Source organism: Oncorhynchus clarkii, unplaced genomic scaffold, assembly GCF_045791955.1.
Source record: "Oncorhynchus clarkii lewisi isolate Uvic-CL-2024 unplaced genomic scaffold, UVic_Ocla_1.0 unplaced_contig_13062_pilon_pilon, whole genome shotgun sequence".
NCBI classification, from domain to species: domain Eukaryota; kingdom Metazoa; phylum Chordata; class Actinopteri; order Salmoniformes; family Salmonidae; genus Oncorhynchus; species Oncorhynchus clarkii.
Window position 1 is genome coordinate 307,398 of NW_027261140.1, and position 25,525 is coordinate 332,922.

Here is a 25,525-nt window from a genome sequence, read left to right on the forward strand (position 1 = left end):
GCGTTAACTGCCTTGCTCACGGTCAGAAAGACAGATTTATACCTTGTCAGCTCGGGGAACAGCGTTAACTGCCTTGCTTAGGGTCAGAAAGACAGATTTATACCTTGTCAGCTCGGGGATGCGATTCAGCAACCTTTCGGAAAGCAATTTATGAAAATGAACACTCAGATTATAGTGAGATTATGTCTGATCTCACAAACAATGTCAAGTCTGTTTAGAGGTGAAATCTTACATTTTTAATCTGAGGGTAATCATGCTAGTGATATACTTGTTGAATTATGCAACAGAATGTGACAACACCAGTAATTAATGAGTCCGTCTAGACAGCCAGGTGAGTGCAGGTGGGCCTAGCATGTTTTGGGTCGTTGCAGCCCTCTTCCACCCCTTTATGTTAATCTATTTGCATATATGCAAATACATCCTTGTGTTTATGCAAATGGACATATATAATATTATTTATTTTAACACAAAATACCTATAAAATATCTGACACCAATAGAACATATGAGTGTATTCTAAGAAAATAAATGTGAAATTTGACAATAAATTAAATACCGGAATTTCAACCAAATTCCTGAACTCCATTTGTTATTTGTCCGAACCTGTAAAGTGTTTTATGTGCTCTAATTCAGTCAATATGTCGGATCTAAACTTTTGGAGGAAATGTATTCATTGTCCAATTACTACATTTATTCTAATTGTTTTTAACAATTTTGATGACCGTTGCTACTGTTCTCCTCCTCCTCAGCGACCTTCTTATCCCTGTAGTCAACAATCACATTCTCAGTGTGTTTTATGTTGCTTCTGTATATTAGCTGATGAAATGAACATATTGTGATATTTGGTGTCCGCGGTGGGATGATGTAACACTAGAAAAGTTAAATAAAATGTCAGCGTTATTTTAAAGTTACTGGTTTGTCTCCTCTCTCAAATTGTGCTTCTGTCTTCACTTCATCTCCTCTCCTCTCCTCTCCTCTCCTCTCCTCTCCTCTCCTCTCCTCTCCTCTCCTCTCCATCTCCTCTTCATCTCTTCTCTCCCATGATCCTCTCCTCCTCCCCAGTTTGCCTGCCAAATTGATAAATGGTGGGATCGCAGGGCTGATCGGCGTGAGCTGTGTGTTTCCCATTGACCTGGCCAAGACCCGCCTGCAGAACCAGCAAAATGGATCACGACTCTACACCAGCATGTATGTATCACAGTATAGTTTCCCGACATGGGTGCGAACCAATGCCCACCTGCACACAGCAACACTGTCCACCCAAGACTGTATTGTAATCGCTCTACCAAACTCAGGACTTAATGCTTCTACAACTCACATTTCACCAGTTAAATCTCTATCTATTTGGAATACACAACCAACCAGCCAATAACAGATCTACAACACACAACCAACCAGCCAATAACAGATCTACAACACACAACCAAACAGCCAATAACAGATCTGAATCACACAACCAGACAGCCAATAACAGATCTACAACACACAACCAAACAGCCAATAACAGATCTGCATCACACAACCAGCCAGCCAATAACAGATCTACAACACACAACCAAACAGCCAATTAACAGATCTACATCACACAACCAGCCAGCCAATAACAGATCTGCTGGTTCTATGTTCTAGGTCCGTTATTGACTGGTTGGTTCTATGTTCTAGGTCCGTTATTGACTGGTTGATTCTGTGTTCTCTGTCCGTTATTGACTGGTTGGTTCTATGTTCTAGGTCCGTTATTGACTGGTTGGTTCTATGTTCTAGGTCCGTTATTGACTGGTTGATTCTGTGTTCTAGGTCCGTTATTGACTGGATGGTTCTATGTTCTAGGTCCGTTATTGACTGGTTGGTTCTGTGTTCTAGGTCCGTTATTGACTGGTTGGTTCTATGTTCTAGGTCCGTTATTGACTGGTTGGTTCTATGTTCTAGGTCCGTTATTGACTGGTTGGTTCTATGTTCTAGGTCCGTTATTGACTGGTTGATTCTGTGTTCTAGGTCCGTTATTGACTGGTTGGTTCTATGTTCTAGGTCCGTTATTGACTGGTTGGTTCTGTGTTCTAGGTCTGTTATTGACTGGTTGGTTCTATGTTCTAGGTCCGTTATTGACTGGTTGATTCTGTGTTCTAGGTCCGTTATTGACTGGTTGATTCTGTGTTCTAGGTCCGTTTTTGACTGGTTGGTTCTATGTTCTAGGTCCGTTATTGACTGGTTGGTTCTGTGTTCTAGGTCCGTTATTGACTGGTTGGTTCTATGTTCTAGGTCCGTTATTGACTGGTTGATTCTGTGTTCTAGGTCCGTTATTGACTGGTTGATTCTGTGTTCTAGGTCCGTTATTGACTGGTTGGTTCTATGTTCTAGGTCCGTTATTGACTGGTTGGTTCTATGTTCTAGGTCCGTTATTGACTGGTTGATTCTGTGTTCTAGGTCCGTTATTGATTGGTTGGTTGTGTGTTTTAGGTCCGACTGTCTTATCAAGACCATCCGCTCAGAGGGATACTTCGGGATGTACAGAGGTAGGTTTGGGTGAGGACGCGGAGGTGACAGGTCACACTGAAGCCAAGCAGCACAGTGAGGTCATAGTGCCATATGCTGACCACTGATACCCTGATACACACACACACACACACACACACACACACACACACACACACACACACACACACACACACACACACACACACACACACACACACACACACACACACACACCAGTATACAGAATATTAGTAGTAGCCTGAGTGCCTGGGAATTGGTAAATCCTCATAATTCTCTCTCACATCTCTCCCTCTCTTTCTCTCTCTCTCTCACTTCCTCTCTCTCAACCCTCTCTCTCTCCCCTTCTCTCTCTCTCTCTGTCACTTCCTCTATCTCAAACCCCTCTCTCTCTCTCCCCCTCTCTCTCTCTCTCTCTCTCTCTCTCTCTCTCTCTCTCACTTCCTCTCTCTCGCTCTTTCTCCCTCTCCCTCTCTCTCTCTCCCTCTCTCTCTCTCACTTCCGCTCTCTCACACCCCCCCCTCTCTCTCTCTCTCTCTCTCACACCTCTCTCCCCCTCTCTCTTTCTCTCTGTCTCTCACTTCCTCTCATTGTTACAGGGTCTGCGGTGAACTTAACCCTGGTCACTCCAGAGAAAGCCATCAAGCTAGCAGCAAATGACTTCTTCAGACAATACCTCTCCAAGGATGGGTAAGATGTGATGACTAAGACTAACACACACACACACACACACACACACACACACACACACACACACACACACACACACACACACACACACACACACACACACACACTCCTTGACACATCACATTATGCGGCCTGTGTCTCTGTCTCACTGTGTCTCTGTCTCACTGTGTCTCTGTCTCACTGTGTCTCTATCTCACTGTTTGACTGTTTCTCTGTCTCACTGTGTCTCTGTCCCACTGTGTCTCTGTCTCACTGTGTCTCTGTCTCACTGTGTCTCTGTCTCACTGTGTCTCTATCTCACTGTTTGACTGTTTCTCTGTCTCACTGTGTCTCTGTCTCACTGTTTGACTGTTTCTCTGTCTCACTGTGTCTCTGTCCCACTGTGTCTCTGTCTCACTGTGTCTCTGTCTCACTGTGTCTCTGTCTCACTGTGTCTCTGTCTCACTGTTTGACTGTTTCTCTGTCTCACTATTTCTCTGTCTCACTGTGTCTCTGTCTCACTGTTTGACTGTTTCTCTGTCTCACTGTGTCTCTGTCTCACTTTGTCTCTGTCTCACTGTGTCTCTGTCTCACTGTGTCTCTGTCTCACTGTGTCTCTGTCACACTGTGTCTCTGTCACACTGTGTCTCTGTCTCACTGTTTGACTGTTTCTCTGTCTCACTGTGTCTCTGTCTCACTGTTTGACTGTTTCTCTGTCTCACTGTTTGACTGTTTCTCTGTCTCACTGTGTCTCTGTCTCACTGTTTGACTGTTTCTCTGTCTCACTGTGTCTCTGTCTCACTGTGTCTCTATCTCACTGTGTCTGTCTCACTGTTTCTCTGTCTCACTGTGTCTCTGTCTCACTGTGTCTCTGTCTCACTGTGTCTCTATCTCACTGTGTCTGTCTCACTGTATCTCTGTCTCACTGTGTCTCTGTCTCACTGTGTCTCTGTCTCACTGTGTCTCTGTCTCACTGTGTCTCTATCTCACTGTGTCTGTCTCACTGTATCTCTGTCTTACTGTGTCTCTGTCTCACTGTGTCTCTGTCTCACTGTGTCTCTGTCTCACTGTTTGACTGTTTCTCTGTCTCACTGTTTGACTGTTTCTCTGTCTCACTGTTTCACTGTTTGACTGTCTCACTGTTTGTCTCTGTCTCACTGTGTCTCCGTCTCACTGTGTCTCTGTCTCACTGTGTCTCTGTCTCACTGTTTGACTCTGTCTCACTGTTTGTCTCTGTCTCACTGTTTGTCTCTGTCTCACTGTGTCTCCGTTTCACTGTGTCTCTGTCTCACTGTGTCTCTGTCTCACTGTTTGACTATTTCTCTGTATGAATGTTTGACTGTTTCTCTGATTAGTTTTCTACCAATGCTTTAGTAAGGTGCTTTCACTATACTGAAAGATCAGAAACACACTGCAGTTGTTTCTACGACACAGGATTATTTCATTTAACTGTTCACCGAGACCGTGTAGAACAAACGTTGGCCCAGATTTTTAGCTCCATAGCAAATTGGTTCTGACATAGCTCTCCCATAATGCTATCCTCCTGATTCCTGCTTACAAGCGAAAACTAAATCAGGAAGTACCAGTGACTCGCTCAATAAGGAAGTGGTCTGATGAAGCGGATGCCACACGACAGGATTGTTTTTTTAATAGCACAGACTGGAATATATTCCGGGATTCATCCAATGGCATGAAAGAGTATACCACCTCAGTCACTGACTTCATCAATAAGTGCATCGACGACGTCGTCACCACAGTGACCGTACGTACATATCCCAACCAGAAGCCATGGATTACAGGCAACATCCGCACCGAGCTAAAGGCTAGAGCTGCCGCTTTCAAGGAGCGGGACACGAATCCGGACGTAATAAATCCTGCTATGCCCTCAGACAAACCATCAAACAGGCAAAGCATAAATACAGAACTAAGATTGAATCCTACACCGGCTCTGACGCTCGTCGGATGTGGCAGGGCTTGCAAACTATTATGGACTACAAAGGGAAGCACAGCCGAGAGCTGCCCAGTGACACAAGCCTACCGGATGAGCTAAACTACTTCTATGCTCGCTTCGAGGAAAGCAACACTGAAGCATGCATGAGAGCACCAGCTGTTCCGGAAGACTGTGTGATCATGCTCTCCACAGCCGATGTGAGTAAGACTTTAAACTGGTCAACATTCCGTGGGGCCATATGGATTACCAGTTTGCGTACTCAGAGCATGCGCGGACCAACTGACATTTTCAGTCTCTCCCTGACCGAGTCTGTAATTCCTACATGTTTCAAGCAGACTACCATAGTCCCTGTGCCCAAGACAGCGAAGGTAACCTGCCTAAATGACTACCGCCCCGTAACACTCACGTCTGTAGCCATGAATTACTTTGAAAGGCTGGTCATGGCTCACATCAACACCATCATCCCGGAAACCCTAGACCCCACTCCAATTCTCATACCGCCCCAAAAGATTCACAGATGATTGCAGTCTCTATTGCACTCCACACTGCCCTTTCCTAACTGGACGAAAGGAACACCTATGTGAGGATGCTGTTCATTGACTACAGCTCAGTGTCCAACACCATAGTGCCCTCAAAGCTCATCACTAAGCTAAGGACTCTGGAACTGAACACCTCCCTCTGCAACTGGATCCTGGACTTCCTGAATGGCCACCCCCAGGTGGTAAGGGTAGGTAACAACACATCTGCCACGCTGATCCTCAACATGGGGCCCCTCAGGGGTGTGTGCTCAGTCCCCTCCTGCACGTCTACAACACCATAATTAAGTTTGCTGACGCCACAACAGTGGTAGGCTTGATCACCGACAACGATGAGACAGCCTATAGGGAGGAGGTCAAAGACCTGCCATTGGTGTGCCAGGACAACAACCTCTCCCTCAACGTGGAAAAGGAGGGCCAAACATGCCCCCATTCTCATTGACAGGGCTGTAGTGGAGCGGGTTGAGAGTTTCAAGTTCCTTGATGTCCACATCACCAACAAACTATTATGGTCCAAACACACCAATAAAGTCGTGAAGAGGGCCTTCAGGAGACTGAAAAGATTTGACATGGGTCCTCAGATCCTCCAAATATTTCTATAGCTGCACAATTGAGAGCATCCATTACCCCTACCTACAATGCCTTGCAAAAGTACTCATCCCCCTTGGCGTTTTTCCTATTTTGTTGCATTACAACCTGTAATTTAAATGGATTTGTATTTGGATTTCATGTAATGGACATTGGTCCACATTGGTGAAGTGAAATAAAAAAAATAACTTATTTTAAAAATGTCTAAAAAAGTCCAAACGAAAAGTGGTGTGGTCATGATCTGTCACATGATCTGTCACATGATCTGTCACATGATCTGTCACATGATCTCAGTATATATACACCTGTTCTGAAAGGCCCCAGTCCACAACACCACTCATCAAGGGGCACCACCAAGCAAGCGGCACCATGACGACCAAGGAGCTCTCCAAGCAGGTCAGGGACAAAGTTGTGGAGAAGAAGAAGATCAGAGTTGGGTTCTAAAAAAATATATCCAAAACATCCCACGGAGCACCATTATTAAAAAATGTAAATAATATCGCACCACAACAAACCTGCCAAGAGAGGACTTCCCACCAAAACTCACAGACCAGGCAAGGAGGGCATTAATCACAGAGGCAACAAAGAGACCAAAGATAACCCTGAAGGAGCTGCAAAGCTCCACAGCGGAGATTGGAGTATCTGTCCATAGGACCATTTTAAGCCGTACACTCCACAGAGCTGGGCATTACGGAAGAGTGGCCAGACAAAAAAGCCATTGCTCAAAGAAAAAAAATAAGCAAACATGTTTGGTGTTCGCAGAACCCATCCAACTTGAAGGAGCTGGAGGAGTTTTGTCTTGAAGAATGGACAAAAACCCCAGTGACTAGATGTGCCAAGCTTATAGAGACATACCCCAAGAGACTTGCAGCTGTAATTGCTGCATAAGGTGTCTCTACAAAGTATTGACTTTGGGGGGGTGAATAGTTATGCATGCTCAAGTTTTCATTTTTTTTGTCTTATTTCTTGTTTGTTTCACAATAAAAACGTATCTTGCATCTTCAAAGTGGTAGGCATGTTGTGTAAATCAAATGATACAAACCCCACCCCCCCAAAAAAAAATCTATTTTATTTCCAGGTTGTAAAGCAACAAAATATGAAAAATGCCGAAGAGGGGTGAATACTTTTGCAAGCCACTGAACATGTACAAATGACCTCGACTAACCTGTACCCCCGCACATTGACTCAGTACTTTAGTTTATTTAGTAAATATTTTCGTAACTCTATTTTCTTAAAACTGTATTGTTGGTTAAATAGGGCTTGTAAGTAAGCATTTCACAGCAAGGTCTACACCTGTTGTATTCAGTGCATGTTACAAATAGATATTGATTTTTGATTTGATTTGAATTGTCATCTGCAGTTCTTACACAAAATATCTGATATTCGTCTGATATTAATCTGCATTCTTAATATTTCTACTTTCCCGGTGGACAAAATCACATTTCCTGACTTTTCTATGTAGCAGTCTGAGAGGATCAGTATTTTGTACAATCTCTGGAAAACTACTGTAAACTATCACAGGAAAACTACTGTAAACTATCACAGGAAAACTACTGTAAACTATCACAGGAAAACTACTGTAAACTATCACAGGAAAACTACTGTAAACTATCACAGGAAAACTACTGTAAACTATCACAGGAAAACTACTGTAAACTATCACAGGAAAACTACTGTAAACTATCTCATGAAAATCAATAAATTGTCCAAATAAGGGAAAGTAGAGCAGACTGAACAGCTGGTGTTACTGAGACCACTGTGTCCTGCTGCTCTGTCCAGTGGTGTTACTGAGACCACTGTGTCCTGCTGCTCTGTCCAGTGGTGTTACTGAGACCACTGCCCCCTGCTGCTCTGTCCAGTGGTGTTACTGAGACCACTGTGTCCTGCTGCTCTGTCCAGTGGTGTTACTGAGACCACTGTCCCCTGCTGCTCTGTCCAGTGGTGTTACTGAGACCACTGTGTCCTGCTGCTCTGTCCAGTTTCTTGTTTGTGTGTGTGTGTATGGATGAATCTTGAGTATGTTTCTAGAGCATCTATCTATGTCTGTCTCTAGAGCTGGGTCGGTGAATGATTGACTGTGAATGGTTATCTAACTTGCAGGTTGGCCATCTTGTAAATTATTAATGTGTCTCTTTCTCTGTCTGTGTTCCAATGTGACAGGGAGATTAGTAACAACACGAGACACACAGGGGCATGTGACGTCACTAGCTGTATGACTCATACACGACTCAGTCACTAGCTGTATGACTCATACACGACTCATTCACTAGCTGTATGACTCATACACGACTCATTCACTAGCTGTATGACTCATGCACGACTCAGTCACTAGCTCTATGACTCATACACGACTCAGTCACTAGCTGTATGACTCATACACGACTCAGTCACTAGCTGTATGACTCATACACGATTCAGTCACTAGCTGTATGACTCATACACGACTCATTCACTAGCTGTATGACTCGTACACGACTCATTCACTAGCTGTATGACTCGTACACGACTCATTCACTAGCTCTAGGACTCATACACGACTCAGTCACTAGCTGTATGACTCATACATGACTCATTCACTAGCTGTTGTGACTCATACACGATTCAGTCACTAGCTGTATGACTCATACACGACTCAGTCTCTAGCTGTATGACTCATACACAACTCAGTCAGTAGCTGTATGACTCATACACGACTCAGTCACTAGCTGTATGACTCATACACGACTCAGTCACTAGCTGTATGACTCATACACGACTCAGTCACTAGCTGTATGACTCATACACGACTCAGTCACTAGCTGTATGACTCATACACGACTCAGTCACTAGCTGTATGACTCATACGCGATTCAGTCACTAGCTGTATGACTCATACACAACTCATTCACTAGCTGTTGTGACTCATACACGATTCAGTCACTAGCTGTATGACTCATACACGACTCAGTCTCTAGCTGTATGACTCATACACGACTCAGTGACTAGCTGTATGACTCATACACGACTCAGTCACTAGCTGTATCACTCATCCACGACTCAGTCACTAGCTCTATGACTCATACACAACTCAGTCACTAGCTGTATGACTCATACACGACTCAGTCACTAGCTGTATGACTCGTACACGACTCAGTCACTAGCTGTATGACTCATACACGACTCAGTCTCTAGCTGTATGACTCATACACGATTCAGTCACTAGCTGTATGACTCATACACGACTCAGTCACTAGCTGTATGACTCATACACGATTCAGTCACAAGCTGTATGACTCATACACGACTCATTCACTAGCTGTTGTGACTCATACACGATTCAGTCACTAGCTGTATGACTCATACACGACTCAGTCTCTAGCTGTATGACTCATACACGACTCAGTCACTAGCTGTATGACTCATACACGACTCAGTCACTAGCTCTATGACTCATACACGACTCAGTCACTAGCTGTATGACTCATACACGACTCAGTCACTAGCTGTATGACTCATACACGACTCAGTCACTAGCTCTATGACTCATACACGACTCAGTCACTAGCTGTATGACTCATACACGACTCAGTCACTAGCTGTATGACTCGTACATGACTCAGTCACTAGCTGTATGACTCATACACGACTCAGTCACTAGCTGTATGACTCATACACGACTCAGTCACTAGCTGTATGACTCGTACACGACTCATTCACTAGCTGTATGACTCGTACACGACTCATTCACTAGCTGTATGACTCGTACACGACTCATTCACTAGCTGTATGACTCATTCACGACTCATTCACTAGCTGTATGACTCATACACGATTCAGTCACTAGCTGTATGACTCATACACGACTCAGTCACTAGCTCTAGGACTCATACACGACTCAGTCACTAGCTCTATGACTCATACACGACTCAGTCACTAGCTGTATGACTCATACACGACTCAGTCACTAGCTGTATGACTCATACACGACTCAGTCACTAGCTGTATGACTCATACACGACTCAGTCACTAGCTGTATGACTCATACACGACTCAGTCACTAGCTGTATGACTCATACACGACTCAGTCACTAGCTGTATGACTCATACACGACTCATTCACTAGCTCTAGGACTCATACACGACTCAGTCACTAGCTGTATGACTCATACATGACTCATTCACTAGCTGTTGTGACTCATACACGATTCAGTCACTAGCTGTATGACTCATACACGACTCAGTCTCTAGCTGTATGACTCATACACAACTCAGTCAGTAGCTGTATGACTCATGCACGACTCAGTCACTAGCTGTATGACTCATACACGACTCAGTCACTAGCTGTATGACTCATACACGACTCAGTCACTAGCTGTATGACTCATACACGACTCAGTCACTAGCTGTATGACTCATACACGACTCATTCACTAGCTGTATGACTCGTACACGACTCATTCACTAGCTGTATGACTCGTACACGACTCATTCACTAGCTGTATGACTCATTCACGACTCATTCACTAGCTGTATGACTCATACACGATTCAGTCACTAGCTGTATGACTCATACACGATTCAGTCACTAGCTCTAGGACTCATACACGACTCAGTCACTAGCTCTATGACTCAAACACGACTCAGTCACTAGCTGTATGACTCATACACGATTCAGTCACTAGCTGTATGACTCATACACGATTCAGTCACTAGCTGTATGACTCATACACGACTCAGTCACTAGCTGTATGACTCATACGCGATTCAGTCACTAGCTGTATGACTCATACACAACTCATTCACTAGCTGTTGTGACTCATACACGATTCAGTCACTAGCTGTATGACTCATACACGACTCAGTCTCTAGCTGTATGACTCATACACGACTCAGTCACTAGCTGTATGACTCATACACGACTCAGTCACTAGCTGTATCACTCATCCACGACTCAGTCACTAGCTCTATGACTCATACACAACTCAGTCACTAGCTGTATGACTCATACACGACTCAGTCACTAGCTGTATGACTCGTACACGACTCAGTCACTAGCTGTATGACTCATACACGACTCAGTCTCTAGCTGTATGACTCATACACGATTCAGTCACTAGCTGTATGACTCATACACGACTCAGTCACTAGCTGTATGACTCATACACGATTCAGTCACAAGCTGTATGACTCATACACGACTCATTCACTAGCTGTTGTGACTCATACACGATTCAGTCACTAGCTGTATGACTCATACACGACTCAGTCTCTAGCTGTATGACTCATACACGACTCAGTCACTAGCTGTATGACTCATACACGACTCAGTCACTAGCTCTATGACTCATACACGACTCAGTCACTAGCTGTATGACTCATACACGACTCAGTCACTAGCTGTATGACTCATACACGACTCAGTCACTAGCTCTATGACTCATACACGACTCAGTCACTAGCTGTATGACTCATACACGACTCAGTCACTAGCTGTATGACTCGTACATGACTCAGTCACTAGCTGTATGACTCATACACGACTCAGTCACTAGCTGTATGACTCATACACAACTCAGTCACTAGCTGTATGACTCGTACACGACTCATTCACTAGCTGTATGACTCGTACACGACTCATTCACTAGCTGTATGACTCGTACACGACTCATTCACTAGCTGTATGACTCGTACACGACTCATTCACTAGCTGTATGACTCATTCACGACTCATTCACTAGCTGTATGACTCATACACGATTCAGTCACTAGCTGTATGACTCATACACGACTCAGTCACTAGCTCTAGGACTCATACACGACTCAGTCACTAGCTCTATGACTCATACACGACTCAGTCACTAGCTGTATGACTCATACACGACTCAGTCACTAGCTGTATGACTCATACACGACTCAGTCACTAGCTGTATGACTCATACACGACTCAGTCACTAGCTGTATGACTCATACACGACTCAGTCACTAGCTGTATGACTCATACACGACTCAGTCACTAGCTCTATGACTCATACACGACTCAGTCACTAGCTGTATGACTCGTACACGACGCAGTCACTAGCTGTATGACTCATACACAACTCAGTCACTAGCTGTATGACTCATACACGACTCAGTCACTAGCTGTATGACTCAAACACGTATTGACTTGCTCTTCATTTGTCTTTTTCTCTCCCTCCCTTTGCATCTCTCTTTGTCTCTCCTTTCTTTCTCTCTCTCTCTCTCTCTCTCTCTCTCTCTCTCTCTCTCGCTCCCTTGCCCCCCCTCTGTCTCTCTCTCTCTCTCTCTCTCTCTCTCTCTCTCTCTCTCTCTCTCTCTCTCTCTCTCTCTCATGCTCTCTCTCTCATGCTCTCATGCTCTCATGCTCTCTCTCCCTTGCCCCCCCCTCTATCTCTCTCTCCCCCCCTCTTTCTCTGTCGATCCATCTCTCTCTCTCTCTCTCCAGTCAGAAGCTCACCCTGGTCAAAGAGATGCTGGCGGGGTGTGGGGCAGGTACATGTCAGGTGAGTGGCTGGTGAGGTGCGAAGGTACAGTTGAAGTCGGAAGTTTACATACACCTTAGCCAAATACATTTAAACTCAGTTTTTCACAATTCCTGACATTTAATCCTAGTAAAAATTCCCTGTTTTAGGTCAGTTAGGATCACCACTTTATTTTAAGAATGTGAAATGTCAGAATAATATTAAGAGAGAATTAATTATTTCAGCTTTTATTTCTTTCATCACATTCCCAGTGGGTCAGAAGTTTACATACAATCAATTAGTGTTTGGTAACATTGCCTTTACATTTTTTAAACTTGGGTCAAAAGTTTCGGGTAGCCTTCCACAAGCTTCCCACAATAAGTTGGGTGAATTTTGGCCCATTCCTCCTTACAGTACTGGTGTAACTGAGTCAGGTTTGTAGGTCTCCTTGCTCGCACACACTTTTTCACTTCTGCTTCTGCTTTGTGATGGCCAATCCAATACCTTGACTTTGTTCTCCTTAAGCCATTTTGCCACGACTTTGGAAGTATGCTTGGGGTCGTTGTCCATTTGGAAGACCCATTTGCCACCAAGCTTTAACTTCCTGACTGTCTAGGTGTTGCTTCCATATATCCACATAATTTTCCATCCTCATGATGCCATCCATTTTGTGAAGTGCACCAGTCCCTCCTGCAGCAAAGCAACCCACAACATGATGCTGCCACCCCCGTGCTTCACGGTTGGGATGGTATTCTTCGGCTTGCAAGCCCCCCCCTTTTTCCTCCAAACATAACGATGGTCATTATGGCCAAACAGTTCTATTTTGTTTCATCAGTCCAGAGGACATTTCTCCAATAAGTATGATCTTTGTTCCCATGTGCAGTGGCAAACCGTAGTCTGGCTTTTTTATGGCAGTTTTGGAGCAGTGGCTTCTTCCTTGCTGAGCGGCCTTTCAGGTTATGTCGATATAGGACTTGTTTTACTGTGGATATAGATTATTTTGTACCGGTTTCCTCCAGCATCTTCACAAGCTCCTTTGCTGCTGTTCTGGGATTGATTTGCACTTTTCACACCAAAGTACGTTCATCTCTAGGAGACAGAACGTGTCTCCTTCCTGAGCGGTATGACGGCCCATGGTGTTTATACTTGCGTACTATTGTTTGTACAGATGAACGTGGTACCTTCAGGCGTTTGGAAATTGCTCCCAAGGATGAACCAGGCTTGTGGAGGTCTACAATTTGTTTTCTGAGGTCTTGGCTGATTTCTTTAGATTTTCCCATGATGTCAAGCAAAGAGGCACTGAGTTTGAAGGTAGGCCTTGAAATACATCAACATGTACACCTCCAATTGACTCAAATGATGTCAATTAGCCTATCAGAAGCTTCTAAAGCCATGACAACATTTTCTGGAATTTTCCAAGCTGTTTAAAAGGCACAGTCAACTTAGTGTATGTAAACTTCTGACTTCAACTGTACATGCCAGGGGAGTGAAGATAGGTTCTCTCTTAATGATACATCCTGTTCCCCATCTGGAGATACAGCCTACAGCGCGCGCACGCACGCACGCACGCACACACACACACACACACACACACACACACACACACACACACACACACACACACTTCCTCAGCTATCAGCAGAAGTGCCATCTTCCCCCCACCGTCTGTCTCAATCTGAGTTGCAACGGACACCCTATTCCCTAAACAGTGCACTATGTAGTGAAAAGGTAGTGCACTATCTAGGGAATAGGGTGGTATTTTGGACCAGTCTCAGTGTGAACCCAGACACCACTAGGCATCAGCTGTTGACCTCTCTGTTGACCTCTCTGTTGACCTCTCTATTTCTCTAAAGAACTAAGCTAATGGACTGAGATGAAAATTAACACAGCATTCTTAGACATTGTCTAATGGTCGCAAAAGGTTTTGATTCATGATAATGTAACAGGTCTCCACAGCATAACCACTATGTCTAGTCTACAGTAGGTCTACATAAACACTATGTCTAGTCTACAGTAGGTCTACATAACCACTATGTCTAGTCTACAGTAGGTACTACACAGCATAACCACTATGTCTTGTCTACAGTAGGTCTACACAGCATAACCACTATGTCTAGTCTAGAGTAGGTACTATACAGCATAACCACTATGTCTAGTCGACAGTAGGTCTACATAACCACTATGTCTAGTTTACAGTAGGTACTACATAACCACTATGTCTAGTCTACAGTAGGTACTACACAGCATAACCACTATGTCTTGTCTACAGTAGGTCTACACAGCATAACCACTATGTCTAGTCTACAGTAGGTCTACCAAACCACTATGTCTAGTCTACAGTAGGTACTACACAGCATAACCACTATGTCTAGTCTACAGTAGGTCTACACAGCATAACCACTATGTCTAGTCTACAGTAGGTCTACATAACCACTGTGTCTAGTCTACAGTAGGTACTACATAACCACTATGTCTAGTCTACATTAGGTCTACACAGGATAACCACTATGTCTAGTCTACAGTAGGTCTACACAGTATAACCACTATGTCTAGTCTACAGTAGGTCTACATAACCACTTTGTCTAGTCTACAGTAGATACTACACAGCATAACCACTATGTCTAGTCTACAGTAGGTCTACACAGCATAACCACTATGTCTAGTCTACAGTCGGTACTACATAACCACTCTGTCTAGTCTACAGTAGGTCTACATAACCACTATGTCTAGTCTACAGTAGGTCTATATAACCACTATGTCTAGTCTACAGTAGGTACTACACAGCATAACCACTATGTCTAGTCTACAGTAGGTCTACATAACCACTATGTCTAGTCTACAGTAGGTCTACATAACCACTATGTCTAGTCTACAGTAAGTCTACTTAACCACTATGTCTAGTCTACAGTAGGTCTACATAATCACTATGTCTAGTCTACAGTAGGTCTACATAACCACAATGTCTAGTCTACAGTAGGCACTACACAGCATAACCACTATGTCTAGTCTACAGTAGGTCTACATAACCGCTATGTCTAGTCTACAGTAGGTCTACATAACCACTATGTCTAGTCTACAGTAGGTCTACATAACCACTATGTCTAGTCTACAGTAGGTACTACACAGCATAACCACTATGTCTAGTCTACAGTAGGTACTACACAGCATAACCACTATGTCTGGTCTACAGTAGGTCTACATAACCACTATGTCTAGTCTACAGTGGGTCTACATAAACACTATGTCTAGTCTACAGTAGGTACTACATAACCACTATGTCTAGTCTACAGTAGGTCTACACAGCATAACCACTATGTCTAGTCTACAGTAGGTCTACATAACCACTATGTCTAGTCTACAGTGGGTCTACATAAACACTATGTCTAGTCTACAGTAGGTACTACATAACCACTATGTCTAGTCTACAGTAGGTACTACATAACCACTATATCTAGTCTACAGTATGTCTACACAGGATAACCACTATTTCTAGTCTACAGTAGGTACTACACAGCATAACCACTATGTCTAGTCTATAGTAGGTCTACACAGTACAACCACTATGTCTAGTCTACAGTAGGTCTACATAACCACTATGTCTAGTCTACAGTAGGTACTACACAGCATAACCACTATGTCTAGTCTACAGTAGGTCTACATAACCACTATGTCTAGACTACAGTGGGTCTACATAAACACTATGTCTAGTCTACAGTAGGTACTACATAACCACTATGTCTAGTCTACAGTAGGTACTACATAACCACTATATCTAGTCTACAGTATGTCTACACAGCATAACCACTATGTCTAGTCTACAGTAGGTCTACACAGCATAACCACTATGTCTAGTCTACAGTCGGTACTACATAACCACTCTGTCTAGTCTACAGTAGGTACTACATAACCACTATGTCTAGTCTACAGTAGGTCTACATAACCACTATGTCTAGTCTACAGTAGGTACTACATAACCACTATGTCTAGTCTACAGTAGGTACTACACAGCATAACCACTATGTCTAGTCTACAGTGGGTACTACACAGCATAACCACTATGTCTAGTCTACAGTCGGTACTACATAACCACTCTGTCTAGTCTACAGTAGGTCTACATAACCACTATGTCTAGTCTACAGTAGGTCTATATAACCACTATGTCTAGTCTACAGTAGGTCTACATAACCACTATGTCTAGTCTACAGTAGGTCTATATAACCACTATGTCTAGTCTACAGTAGGTCTATATAACCACTATGTCTAGTCTACAGTAGGTCTATATAACCACTATGTCTAGTCTACAGTAGGTACTACACAGCATAACCACTATGTCTAGTCTACAGTAGGTTTACACAGCATAACCACTATGTCTAGTCTACAGTAGGTCTACACAGCATAACCACTATGTCTAGTCTACAGTAGGTACCACATAACCACTATTTCTAGTCTACAGTAGGTCTATATAACCACTATGTCTAGTCTACAGTAGGTACTACACAGCATAACCACTATGTCTAGTCTATAGTAGGTCTACACAGTACAACCACTATGTCTAGTCTACAGTAGGTCTACATAACCACTATGTCTAGTCTACAGTAGGCACGACATAACCACTATGTCTAGTCTACAGTAGGTCTACACAGTACAAACACTATGTCTAGTCTACAGTAGGTCTACATAACCACTATGTCTAGTCTACAGTAGGTCTACATAACCACTATGTCTAGTCTACAGTAGGTCTATATAACCACTATGTCTAGTCTACAGTAGGTACTACACAGTATAACCACTATGTCTAGTCTACAGTGGGTACTACACAGCATAACCACTATGTCTAGTCTACAGTAGGTCTACACAGCATAACCACTATGTCTAGTCTACAGTAGGTCTACCAAACCACTATGTCTAGTCTACAGTAGGTACTACACAGCATAACCACTATGTCTAGTCTACAGTAGGTCTACACAGCATAACCACTATGTCTAGTCTACAGTAGGTCTACATAACCACTGTGTCTAGTCTAATGTAGGTACTACATAACCACTATGTCTAGTCTACATTAGGTCTACACAGGATAACCACTATGTCTAGTCTACAGTAGGTCTACACAGTATAACCACTATGTCTAGTCTACAGTAGGTCTACATAACCACTATGTCTAGTCTACAGTAGGTACTACACAGCATAACCACTATGTCTAGTCTACAGTAGGTCTACACAGCATAACCACTATGTCTAGTCTACAGTCGGTACTACATAACCACTCTGTCTAGTCTACAGTAGGTCTACATAACCACTATGTCTAGTCTACAGTAGGTCTATATAACCACTATGTCTAGTCTACAGTAGGTACTACACAGCATAACCACTATGTCTAGTCTACAGTAGGTCTACATAACCACTATGTCTAGTCTACAGTAGGTCTACATAACCACTATGTCTAGTCTACAGTAAGTCTACTTAACCACTATGTCTAGTCTACAGTAGGTCTACATAATCACTGTGTCTAGTCTACAGTAGTTCTACATAACCACAATGTCTAGTCTACAGTAGGCACTACACAGCATAACCACTATGTCTAGTCTACAGTAGGTCTACATAACCGCTATGTCTAGTCTACAGTAGGTCTACATAACCACTATGTCTAGTCTACAGTAGGTCTACATAACCACTATGTCTAGTCTACAGTAGGTACTACACAGCATAACCACTATGTCTAGTCTACAGTAGGTACTACACAGCATAACCACTATGTCTGGTCTACAGTAGGTCTACATAAACACTATATCTAGTCTACAGTGGGTCTACATAAACACTATGTCTAGTCTACAGTAGGTACTGCATAACCACTATGTCTAGTCTACAGTAGGTCTACACAGCATAACCACTATGTCTAGTCTACAGTAGGTCTACATAACCACTATGTCTAGTCTACAGTGGGTCTACATAAACACTATGTCTAGTCTACAGTAGGTACTACATAACCACTATGTCTAGTCTACAGTAGGTACTACATAACCACTATATCTAGTCTACAGTATGTCTACACAGGATAACCACTATGTCTAGTCTACAGTAGGTACTACACAGCATAACCACTATGTCTAGTCTATAGTAGGTCTACACAGTACAACCACTATGTCTAGTCTACAGTAGGTCTACATAACCACTATGTCTAGTCTACAGTAGGTACTACACAGCATAACCACTATGTCTAGTCTACAGTAGGTCTACATAACCACTATGTCTAGTCTACAGTGGGTCTACATAAACACTATGTCTAGTCTACAGTAGGTACTACATAACCACTATGTCTAGTCTACAGTAGGTACTACATAACCACTATATCTAGTCTACAGTATGTCTACACAGCATAACCACTATGTCTAGTCTACAGTAGGTCTACACAGCATAACCACTATGTCTAGTCTACAGTCGGTACTACATAACCACTCTGTCTAGTCTACAGTAGGTACTACATAACCACTATGTCTAGTCTACAGTAGGTCTACATAACCACTATGTCTAGTCTACAGTAGGTACTACATAACCACTATGTCTAGTCTACAGTAGGTACTACACAGCATAACCACTATGTCTAGTCTATAGTAGGTACTACATAACCACTATGTCTAGTCTACAGTAGGTACTACACAGCATAACCACTATGTCTAGTCTACAGTCGGTACTACATAACCACTCTGTCTAGTCTACAGTAGGTCTACATAACCACTATGTCTAGTCTACAGTAGGTCTATATAACCACTATGTCTAGTCTACAGTAGGTCTACATAACCACTATGTCTAGTCTACAGTAGGTCTATATAACCACTATGTCTAGTCTACAGTAGGTCTATATAACCACTATGTCTAGTCTACAGTAGGTCTATATAACCACTATGTCTAGTCTACAGTAGGTACTACACAGCATAACCACTATGTCTAGTCTACAGTAGGTCTACACAGCATAACCACTATGTCTAGTCTACAGTAGGTCTACACAGCATAACCACTATGTCTAGTCTACAGTAGGTACCACATAACCACTATGTCTAGTCTACAGTAGGTCTATATAACCACTATGTCTAGTCTACAGTAGGTACTACACAGCATAACCACTATGTCTAGTCTATAGTAGGTCTACACAGTACAAGCACTATGTCTAGTCTACAGTAGGTCTACATAACCACTATGTCTAGTCTACAGTAGGTCTACACAGCATAACCACTATGTCTAGTCTACAGTAGGTACCACATAACCACTATGTCTAGTCTACAGTAGGTCTATATAACCACTATGTCTAGTCTACAGTAGGCACGACATAACCACTATGTCTAGTCTACAGTAGGTCTACACAGTACAAACACTATGTCTAGTCTACAGTAGGTCTACATAACCACTATGTCTAGTCTACAGTAGGTCTACATAACCACTATGTCTAGTCTACAGTAGGTCTATATAACCACTATGTCTAGTCTACAGTAGGTACTACACAGTATAACCACTATGTCTAGTCTACAGTGGGTACTACACAGCATAACCACTATGTCTAGTCTACAGTCGGTACTACATAACCACTATGTCTAGTCTACAGTAGGTCTATATAACCACTATGTCTAGTCTACAGTAGGTACTACACAGTATAACCACTATGTCTAGTCTACAGTGGGTACTACACAGCATAACCACTATGTCTAGTCTACAGTCGGTACTACATAACCACTCTGTCTAGTCTACAGTAGGTCTACATAACCACTATGTCTAGTCTACAGTAGGTACTACATAACCACTATGTCTAGTCTACAGTAGGTCTACATAAACACTATGTCTAGTCTACAGTAGGTACTACATAACCACTATGTCTAGTGTACAGTAGGTACTACACAGCATAACCACTATGTCTAGTCTACAGTAGGTACTACATAACCACTATGTCTAGTCTACAGTAGGTACTACACAGCATAACCACTATGTCTAGTCTATAGTGGGTACTACACAGCAGAACCACTATGTCTAGTCTACAGTCGGTACTACATAACCACTCTGTCTAGTCTACAGTAGGTCTACATAACCACTATGTCTAGTCTACAGTAGGTCTATATAACCACTATGTCTAGTCTACAGTAGGTCTACATAACCACTTTGTCTAGTCTACAGTGGGTACTACACAGCATAACCACTATGTCTAGTCTACAGTAGGTACTACACAACTCAGCAGGTGATCTAGTATTCACAAGTCCTGCTGGCCAGACGCAGACAGAGACAGTGGGACAATAAATTATTCATTAGCTCAGCTGTTCTGGACTGGTGGTAACAGTGAGATAAGGACTTGCAGGTCATTGGACCCTGAGCACCGTGTGTGTGTGTGTGTGTGTGTGTGTGTGTGCGTGTGTGTGTGTGTGTGTGTGTGTATGTGTGTGTGTGTGTGTGTGTGTGTGTGTGTGTGTGTGTGTGTGTGTGTGTGTGTGTGTGTGTGTGTGTGTGTGTGTGTTAATGATGCACGGGTTGACTCATAACCTGCTGTCCCTGCGGTTATATCCACATGCAGGCGGGTTTAGAGTCATGAAATATTGTGTGGATGAAGGGCGGGTTTGTTTTAATAAAGAGAAAACAATGCGTATAATGATATATCATTTTTCTTGTTCAGTTAATATCTATATGTTACATTGAGGTTTTCCTTTAGTGCAGAAGCTTAAGCGTTAGAGCCTAACTGTACTCGACACACACATGTTTACACGCCAATCACCAAACGCTTTCGGGAACTAGGGCAGAAAAAGTTCATGTCGCTCCACTGAGGCATAACAAAAAAAAAGGGGGCGGAGTTGAATTCAGGAAGAGAAAAGCTGCCCAATGGGAGACTTGAAAAGGGAGGAGCAGAATAATGTTTGGTGAAGTGGTACAAGAGGATGACAGCAGTGTGGCTGTGTTGTTATGATGATGTGTGATGATTGTGAGGCGCGATTACAATTGGACAGTCAGGACTTCAAACAGGCCTATGGCACATCAAAGGTACTGTACTGTTCAGATGGAATAGTTTAGCTAACCATGTGTATGTGACAAATAAAATTTGATTTGATTTGAATAGCAACCTATCTGAACTCTGGACCCTGACTGTAGGTTTATAACCTCGCATATAATATAATATAACATAGTCTAATATAACATATTCTAATATACTATTAACTGTAGGTTTATAACCTCTCATATAATATAATATAACATAGTCTAATATAATATGAACTGTAGTTTATAACCTCTCATATAATATAATATAACATAGTCTAATATAATATTAACTGTAGTTTATAACCTCTCATATAATATAATATGAACTGTAGTTTATAACCTCTCATATAATATTAACTGTAGGTTTATAACCTCTCATATAATATACTATTAACTGTAGTTTATAACCTCTCATATAATATTAACTGTAGGTTTATAACCTCTCATATAATATAATATTAACTGTAGGTTTATAACCTCTCATATAATATGAACTGTAGTTTATAACCTCTCATATAATATAATATAACATAGTCTAATATAATATGAACTGTAGTTTATAACCTCTCATATAATATAATATAACATAGTCTAATATAATATTAACTGTAGGTTTATAACCTCTCATATAATATGAACTGTAGTTTATAACCTCTCATATAATATAATATGAACTGTAGTTTATAACCTCTCATATAATATACTATTAACTGTAGTTTATAACCTCTCATATAATATAATATAACATAGTCTAATATAATATGAACTGTAGGTTTATAACCTCTCATATAATATACTATTAACTGTAGTTTATAACCTCTCATATAATATAATATAACATAGTCTAATATACTATTAACTGTAGTTTATAACCTCTCATATAATATAATATGAACTGTAGTTTATAACCTCTCATATAATATAATATTAACTGTAGTTTATAACCTCTCATATAATATAATATTAACTGTAGTTTATAACCTCTCATATAATATAATATGAACTGTAGTTTATAACCTCTCATATAATATAATATTAACTGTAGTTTATAACCTCTCATATAATATAATATGAACTGTAGTTTATAACCTCTCATATAATATAATATTAACTGTAGTTTATAACCTCTCATATAATATAATATGAACTGTAGTTTATAACCTCTCATATAATATAATATTAACTGTAGTTTATAACCTCTCATATAATATACTATTAACTGTAGTTTATAACCTCTCATATAATATAATATAACATAGTCTAATATAATATTAACTGTAAATTCATAACCTCTCATATAATATACTAATAACTGTAGTTTATAACCTCTCATATAATATTAACTGTAGGTTTATAACCTCTCATATAATATTAACTGTAGGTTTATAACCTCTCATATAATATACTATTAACTGTAGTTTATAACCTCTCATATAATAACTGTAGGCCTATAATCTCTCACATAGCCTCATATAATATTAACTCCTTCAAAATGAAGCATTTCTGGCAGTAAAATTATATACCAAATGTACATTTTGACTCGGGAACACAAGTGTAGAATTATGATTTATGTCTTTCAGCATCTTGATAGAAAGAATGCGTAGTTAGGGACTGTCTGTAAAGATGCTGCGGTATCTCTATCAGCATCATAACAGCTGATAGTATATAATATGCATCCAAGTCGAACTGAAATCTTATCAGAAACATGTTGGGTTGTTTTCACTGCTTTCAATTTCCATAAAACCAGTCAAACTGATGCCATTTGTAAATTTTGCACAGAAATTCTTTCCTGTTTTTCTTTTTTTTTCTCTCTTTGGGTTATTGCATTAAATGTGTGCTGTGCGAGGGAAGCAGAGATGACTGAGAACTCTGTAGATGTCCCTTAGATTGAAGCATTGATCCATTTATAACACTATTCTGCGGTTATTTAGTCTTCTGGGACAGAAGATAAACGGCTTGTATCTAATTACAGACATGTGGATTATTAACAAATAGCCTACCAAAATATCTGAAATTGTAAGCAGAAACATATTTAAATTAGGCTTTAAAAAAAGAATTCCTGCACCCACCTGTCAAAAGTATTTGTTTTGGTGTCTGACTGTAAAGCACATTTTCTACAGGCCTATATTGTCACGTTCTGACCTTAGTTCTGTTGTTATGTCCTTGTTTTTTAGTATGGTCAGGGCGTGAGTTGGGTGGGTTGTCTATGTTAGTTTTAGTATGGTCAGGGCGTGAGTTGGGGTGGGTTGTCTATGTTAGTTTTAGTATGGTCAGGGCGTGAGTTGGGGTGGGTTGTCTATGTTAGTTTTAGTATGGTCAGGCCGTGAGTTGGGGTGGGTTGTCTATGTTAGTTTTAGTATGGTCAGGGCGTGAGTTGGGGTGGGTTGTCTATGTTAGTTTTAGTATGGTCAGGGCGTGAGTTGGGGTGGGTTGTCTATGTTAGTTTTAGTATGGTCAGGGCGTGAGTTGGGGTGGGTTGTCTATGTTAGTTTTAGTATGGTCAGGGCGTGAGTTGGGGTGGGTTGTCTATGTTAGTTTTTCTATGATTTGCTATTTCTGTGTTTGGCCTGGTATGGTTCTCAATCAGAGGCAGCTGTCAATCGTTGTCCCTGATTGAGAACCAATATTTACGGAGCCTGTTTTCGAATTGTGTTTCGTGGGTGATTATTTTCTGTCTTTGTGTTTGTCACCAGACAGGACTGTTTCGTTTCGTGTCATTCTCTTTGTTTAGTTTTGTTTTAGTGTTCTGAGTTGAATAAATATCGTCATGAACACGTACCACGCTGCGCTTTGGTTCCGATCCTTGCTACCCCTCGTCAGAAGAAGAGGACGATCGTGACATATGGCAGGTTAGGGTTGGGTGCGGGATTATCACAACGGCTAAAGTCGGTTGCAGATGAGTTATTAGCAATTGTGTGCGAGTGCGGATGAACAAACAGTTGACCCACGCATCACTACTGTGTGTGTGATTGTGTGTGTGCGCGTGTGTGTGTGTGTGTGTGTGACTGTGTGCGTGCGTGTGTGTTTTGTGTGTATTTGTGTCATAGTGTAATAGCCTACCTGTAGTCCATTAGGCCGAAGCCAGCTAGCTCAATACTTCCCAGGGAACTCTAGATTAGATTAGATTAGATTAGGAGTAGTATTAACCCAACTGGCCATCTCACCTTTAATCCTGTTAACCAGTTACTACAGCCCGGATTACACAGGAGAAACAAGTGTGTATTAGTTAATGGTATCCGTTGTGTTGTCTAGCTCTTTGTAACACAAATAGGAGCTAGTGAGTTGTTAGCTATTAACACATTGATGTCCGGTAGGTCGTAGCCTAGCCTAGCTCCTGGACCTATTGGTTACACTGTAGAGTTGCTAATGCTAGCTATTAGTTAATGGTATTGTATATGTTAGGCCGTAGCCTAGCCTAGCTCCTGGACCTATTGGTTACACTGTAGAGTTGCTAATGCTAGCTATTAGTTAATGGTATTGTATATGTTAGGCCGTAGCCTAGCCTAGCTCCTGGACCTATTGGTTACACTGTAGAGTTGCTTATGCTAGCTATTAGTTAATTGTATATGTTGTTATATTGTTATATTGTATATGTTGTTATATTGTTATAGTGTTCTATAGTGTTATAGTGTTCTATGTTGTTATAGTGTCCTATATTGTTGTAGTGTTCTATATTGTTATAGTGTTCTATATTGTTGTAGTGTTATAGTGTTCTATATTGTTATAGTGTCCTATATTGTTATAGTGTTCTATAGTGTTATAGTGTTCTATAGTGTTATAGTGTTCTATAGTGTTATAGTGTTCTATAGTGTTATAGTGTTCTATATT

At 41.6% G+C, this 25,525-nt stretch overlaps 1 protein-coding gene across 1 annotated transcript in view; it reads left to right on the plus strand.

Moving 5' to 3' along the window:
* Positions 1-25,525, plus strand: part of LOC139405205 (mitochondrial glutamate carrier 1-like) — a 94,898-nt gene that overhangs the window by 63,538 nt on the left and 5,835 nt on the right. The window contains exons 3-6 of the mRNA XM_071147634.1: positions 1,062-1,187; positions 2,454-2,509; positions 3,089-3,179; positions 12,676-12,733. Of these exons, the coding sequence (XP_071003735.1) occupies positions 1,062-1,187; positions 2,454-2,509; positions 3,089-3,179; positions 12,676-12,733 (331 nt within the window). The remainder of the gene's footprint in view (positions 1-1,061; positions 1,188-2,453; positions 2,510-3,088; positions 3,180-12,675; positions 12,734-25,525) is intronic.